Genomic DNA, 6,006 nt, shown 5'->3' on the forward strand with positions numbered 1-6,006 from the left:
ATATATATATATATAGATATATATATAGATATACAGTGTATATATATATATATATATAGATATATAGATATACAGTGTGTATATATATATATATATATATAGATATGGATGGATGGATGGATGCACAGATTCATATTGGTGTTGATACGCCCTGTGCAGTGCACAATGGTTTCAACATATCTGAAATGAATCAATAAAATAAATAAATTTGTATGTAAAATAAGTAAAGTTTGTTTTAATTACTCCCAATTTCCATTGAATTCCCATGGACAGTTTCCAATTTCCTATTTGGAATATTTCCAAAATTCCTCAGCCCAATTTTCCATGGAAAGTTTGTGGAAAATTTGTACACCCCCTTGCAACCTTACTCACATTTATGTTTTTATAATCCTCAGTATTGATCAACCTGCACTAAACCTCCTAATGTTTGTTTGTTCCTTCCAGGAACTCGGAGTCGGTGACATATTTCTGGCAGAACTGGAACATCCCGGTGCACAAGTGGTGTCTACGGTGAGTCATCCACACACTTCAGCACAATCAGGCTGCAACGGATGAGATGCAGTGAGACAGATCCAACAAGCCTCGCCAATTTATTTAGGAAAATTGATTCATCCGGCTGTGAATGAATAAGTGGCGTCACTAGCAGACTGTTTTTGTCCCCTTCTAGTTTGAGCAGCATAAACAGCTTTTGTTGTTGTTTTTACAGAAACGGCAACACTTTCAATATATTTTACATCTACTGTCTCCAACTATCCAAAGATACTTTGTCCACATCTCTTCCTCTGTGTCTTCCAGTCACTTTTACAAGCCGCTGCTGAGGAGAGGCTTCAGTAAAATGATCAGCCAATCAGCTGTTTTCTTCCTGTCTGCGTTCTTCCATGAGGTAAGCTGATCAGCCATGACAGCTGCTGTTGCTCGTAGTGATATGTCAGATAGGAAACGCTCAGCCGTAGCTCGTGCTGGATGCGGCGCAGATGTTCAGATCAAGTCTCGCTCAGAACACAACTGACACGCTTTTGTTTTCCTGTTGCTTTCTGTCAGTATTTGGTGAGCGTTCCTCTCAGGATGTTCCGACTTTGGGCTTTTACAGGCATGATGGCTCAGGTGAGAACTGCAGATATCACTGTATTCCATTGAAGAGTTGTGTGGTTCACATGTTTTATTAAAGAGTTCACTTAAAGTAGGTGTAAGTTGAAAGAAATCTTGATACATTCAGCAATAAAAATAGTTTTCAACTGTGGAATCTGACCTGTTCTTGATTTAAAGATGTAAGCTGCCTTTTTTTTTTCACAAGTTTGCACAATTTCCTGAGGTCTTGAGTCAGGACACTACAACATTACATTGATTTTACATATTTGTTCATAACTACTGGATTTATAAGATCAAATGAGCCATGCCTTCTCTTCTACAGGATGTCTCTTTAGAAAAACAATATATTTTGAGCTAACAAGCATGTTTAAATTTGCACACAAATTATATTCAGACTTTTTCTAAGGAAAATATAGAGTACAGTATAATAAAACACAAATATTTGAGTTGTCTTAACGACTATTAAAGACAGTTGTGGAGTTATCATATAATGTTTACTGAATATTTTGAAGTGCATAGCTTTAGATGTTTGATCATAAAAATAGAACCCTGTATTTAATCATTAAAACTCAATGACCAGCTGTTTATTTTTCTGCATCCTCAGCTTCCATTAGCCTGGCTAGTCGGCCGCTTTCTGCGTGGTAACTACGGTAACGCTGCGGTTTGGATGTCCATCATCATCGGTCAGCCTTTCGCCATCCTGATGTATGTTCACGACTACTACGTGATGAACTACAAGAACGAGATTGACTAAAACGACACATGCAAATCCATCCAACTTTACCAGTTTTTTTTAGACAACTTTTCTAAATAAACACTAATCTGCAGGGCAGGTCAGATATTGTCCTCAGGATGAGCTGATCCCATCAGCTTTGTTGATTCCAGCATGTTTACATTAAATACCTTAAATAATCTGTCCTCAGAAAACTGAATACTTCAAAGAGGAAAATAATAGTAGCAGAATATTCTTTTTGAATCGCTGAATCGTTAGGAAAGCAGAACAAAGGAAACTAAATGCAGCTTTACTCTCAGGTGATTGTAACTCTTCTGACATTGTGGAACGTAAAGGGGAGTCTGGGCTGAAATTTCAGCCAATGAAACACTTTTTATTAATTTTAATGTAAGAAAAACAGGATTTAAATCACTTTCTTACTATATACAGTTCTGTAAATGAACAGTTTGATCATGGTTGATGCATTTTATTTATGTATTTGGAGCATATTTAAAAAATGTTGTTCCAAGTTAGAAAAGATATATATGACATGGTGTTTTCCATTTTGTCAAAAAAAAAAAAAAAAATACTAATGACCACAGTCTGTCTGATGTTAAACTGAGGTGGAATAGGAGAAATAAATGTACAGTATAGTGGTAGAATTTCAAATAATAAAATGTATAAATATAATTTTCTACTTTCTAAGAGGCCAGCGGTACTGTAAGTCTTTGTGTTGAGTTGTTTTTTGATACCAAAGGTGCCTTTACAGTGAAACAAAACTTGTTGAATAATTGCAGATATTGAGCTGAGCTGATAAGGAAATGCAACCTCAAACTGTTTATATTTAGTGTGTACAAATGTCTCTTTCTTGCTGTTTCATGGAATCCTGCCACATGATCACATCTGATCATGCATCTCAGTATGTTTTGAGTTTAAATAAACAAATGTGCAAAATAACTTGAACTGGAAAGAGAACGTAATTTCAGGTCAAAGAGGTTTTATTTATGTGTATAGGGCTGGTGTTTCTGTTGTGCATTTCTAAGCAGATTAATAACTGCATGATTTTTATCAGCATTAAAAGAGCCTAACAATTTCAGACTCCGCCCACAATGCTACATTTGCACTTTTTATTTATATATAAACCGAACTTTTTAGAAATAAAAACATCCAGAAATTAAAATAAAAAAAAATGCTTTCCAAAGTAGAGATTATTATGACATTATTTTTGTAGAAGCTGAAGCTGAAATGATTTCTTAAGTGTTGCAGATCAACTTCTAACTGCTTTACTTACTTTACGTTCTCTCAGTTTCTATTCCTGACCCCAAAACAAGTTTTTTTATTTACAGGTTTTTCAAAACCTGAAGTTGTTGTGTCTTGACACTTTTCAAAAGTTTTACTCTGCAATGTGTGACATCATGCAGTGTGTTTAAATAAAACTGTTTGTCGCCATTCGGCTACATCAACACAACGAGCACATGATGCAGAAGCTGAAGCTCTGCTCGGTTAACCTTAGGGACAGGTCATTGAGAGACAAGCTCACCAGGCTGATTTCCAAAGAAAATGATTTTCATTCATGAGAGACAAAAAATTGTTTCTCATGAATGGCTCATCCAAGTTGTAATAAAATAATGTAGTTTTATAACACAATGTCTTACATTTAAAAAAAATGCAGAAAGCAACTGTATTAAAACTCAAAGACCGATAATTTGATCAATACTGAGAAATTTGCCCAATTTTCTGATAAAATATTAAGTTCAGCATCAGATGAATGCAGTTTAATTTTAGTTGTTAAACTAAACATTTAAATAGTTCAAACACCTGCTTTCCTTAAAAAATGTGTAGCTGTAATAAAACAGGAAGTGGAGTGAGGATCTGAACTGTTCCATCCATTAAAAATTTCAGTTCAATTCAGTTTACATAACTCCAAGTCACAACAAAGTCATCTCAAGTACTCGAGGTCCCAGTTACACCCAAAAATAGCAAAAATATAAAGTATAAAAAGAAACAGTACATAAGGATCTAAGATATACACTGCTATATACGAACGCTAAACGATATGCTAAAAGATATACACTTAAACACTAATAATGTAAAGCAATATGGCGTAGCAACAGCAGCCCGAACATGAGTCTGTGCGAGCAGATGAGAATGAATGAATACAGCAGCATGAGATAATCATTAGCACAGATAAGTCACAAATCACCAGTTAAAGTGGCATTACAGTGATTATCCTGGTTAGGGATTTAGGAGTAACAGCTTCAGGGTAGAAGCTGTTCCTCAGTTTAAGCGGAGCAAAAAGTGTGTGTGTGCTGGATGAGTGGAGTCCTTCATGATGCAGGTGACCTTCCTGAGGTGTAGATGTCTGTGATGGTGGGGAGGCGGACTCCAACGGACTTCTGTGCAGCCTTCACCACTCTCTGCAGAGGTTTCCTTTCACAGGGCACTGAACAGGATCATTCATATATAAAAATAATAAGTGAACATTATTTATCTGAGGAGCAGCTTTGAGTTTAACTCCATCACAGAACTCTCATCTTGAGCAAGCATGAAGGCGACAGTGGAAAAGAAAAACTCCCTCATGCGGAAGAAACCTTTAGCAGAACCAGGCTCAGGACAAGCGGCCATCTGCTTCAACCGGCTGGGTTTGAGAGGAACAGGAAGGAGGAACAGATACACAATGGCAGGTCCAGAATCATGGAAATAATTTCAATTTTCAAAATCCACTCCTCTGAGAGCTGCAAGATCTCTCTCTAGTCCAAACTTAAAGACAAACCGAAATCTTTTAAAATAATTCCACTAGTGAAGTAATTCATTCCCACCTCCAGACAGCGACATGGCTTTAAATAAACGGATCTAACTTTGTACTGCAGTTACATTCATTTTACTCATTTACACACACTTCAGCTCAGGTATTAAAACATGACCCAGAAATGCCGTTCCTGTTGATAAATATCTTGTGTCTGTTACTAAATGCATTGAGAGAAACTTTGGCTAAAAGTAGAAAGTGTAAACATACAATGTAAATAACATTTATCTAGTTTCCTCACTGTTCATTTAGTCACGGGTTTCTGCTTCTTTGTGGATGTGCAGGTTCTGATGTCATTAGTCAGTAATATTTCTTTTAATTAGGCGTCTAATAGTGCTGAATATAAACAGTGACAGACATGATTTTACCACCGAGACTTCTGTGTATTTTTGTCCCAGGGTGAAAACCCATGTCACATTCTGCGTGTGAGAGAACATGAGCTGTTGGATTTGTCATCCAGAGGTGCGAGGACGGAGCTGTGAACCTGCTTTTTGTCAGGTTGACAGAAAATTAAACAGCGAGTCTGAGGAGAATCATAACGTTCCATGTAGACGTGTGCATGTGTGTGCGTGCACACTTTGTAAGTGTAACGTTCTGTCAAATGTCTGGGGATCAGAGCGCAGATGTTACAGGATTTATGGACTTGAAGATGCACAAAGATTTATTTAAAAATTAAAGTGTGGAAAATAATTAAATGTGTATTTTTCCCCCCATTTATTTCACTTTGAAAAAAAACAAAAAACAACAAGTGATCTGATCAGCTGTCTTTGCAGAGCCCTTCAGGGATCTATCTCGACACTCATAGTGTAAAATGATGTATTTCAGTCCCTTAAAGTGACAATTCATGCAGAGGTGTCAAGCTCACTTACAAACGGGGGCCAACATTAAAACCTTTTTCAAACTAAGGGCCAGTTTCAGAATCTACATTAACTCAAGTTAGATACTCAACATCTTTTCTTGGTTGTGGGTTCCTCAAAAAAGAGTTTGATTGGTCTCATTTGATGTTTTCTGTTGCACTTTTGACATAATCAAAGATTATGGAAAAAATTCAAGTGAAAAAAGTATTTTACTTTTAACATATCATCTTGGGTGCCAGATAAGATGTCAGTGAGGGCCACATTTGGCCCCCGGGCCTTGAGTTTATATGTGATTCATAGTTTTAAATAGGCTTCTGTGGATAAGTTATGAACAGTTATTATCTTACCTGTTGTAGATGGCTCTGTAAAGCTCTTTGAATGACAACAGTTTAATTCTGACCAGAGTGATAAAATAATGAGGCAGGCCCAAAACCAAAGTGGATTACTGCCGTCTTAAAACAATTCCAAATTTAAGAAAAATAAAAATAAAAAAAAATGTATGTATATATATATATATATATATATATATATATATATATATC

General features: G+C 36.1%; 1 protein-coding gene across 1 annotated transcript in view; it reads left to right on the plus strand.

The window, feature by feature from the left end:
- The window catches only part of dgat1b (diacylglycerol O-acyltransferase 1b), a 38,970-nt gene extending 36,582 nt beyond the window's left edge, over nt 1-2,388 (plus strand). Inside the window, exons 14-17 of the mRNA XM_037676312.1 lie at nt 445-510; nt 796-883; nt 1,042-1,104; nt 1,694-2,388. Of these exons, the coding sequence (XP_037532240.1) occupies nt 445-510; nt 796-883; nt 1,042-1,104; nt 1,694-1,843 (367 nt within the window). The 3' untranslated portion in view covers nt 1,844-2,388. The remainder of the gene's footprint in view (nt 1-444; nt 511-795; nt 884-1,041; nt 1,105-1,693) is intronic.
- The last annotated feature ends 3,618 nt before the right edge of the window (nt 2,389-6,006 follow it).

The sequence above is a fragment of the Nematolebias whitei genome, chromosome 5 (genome assembly GCF_014905685.2).
Source record: "Nematolebias whitei isolate Nwh7 chromosome 5, NemWhi1, whole genome shotgun sequence".
Classification (NCBI taxonomy): Eukaryota; Metazoa; Chordata; class Actinopteri; order Cyprinodontiformes; family Rivulidae; genus Nematolebias; species Nematolebias whitei.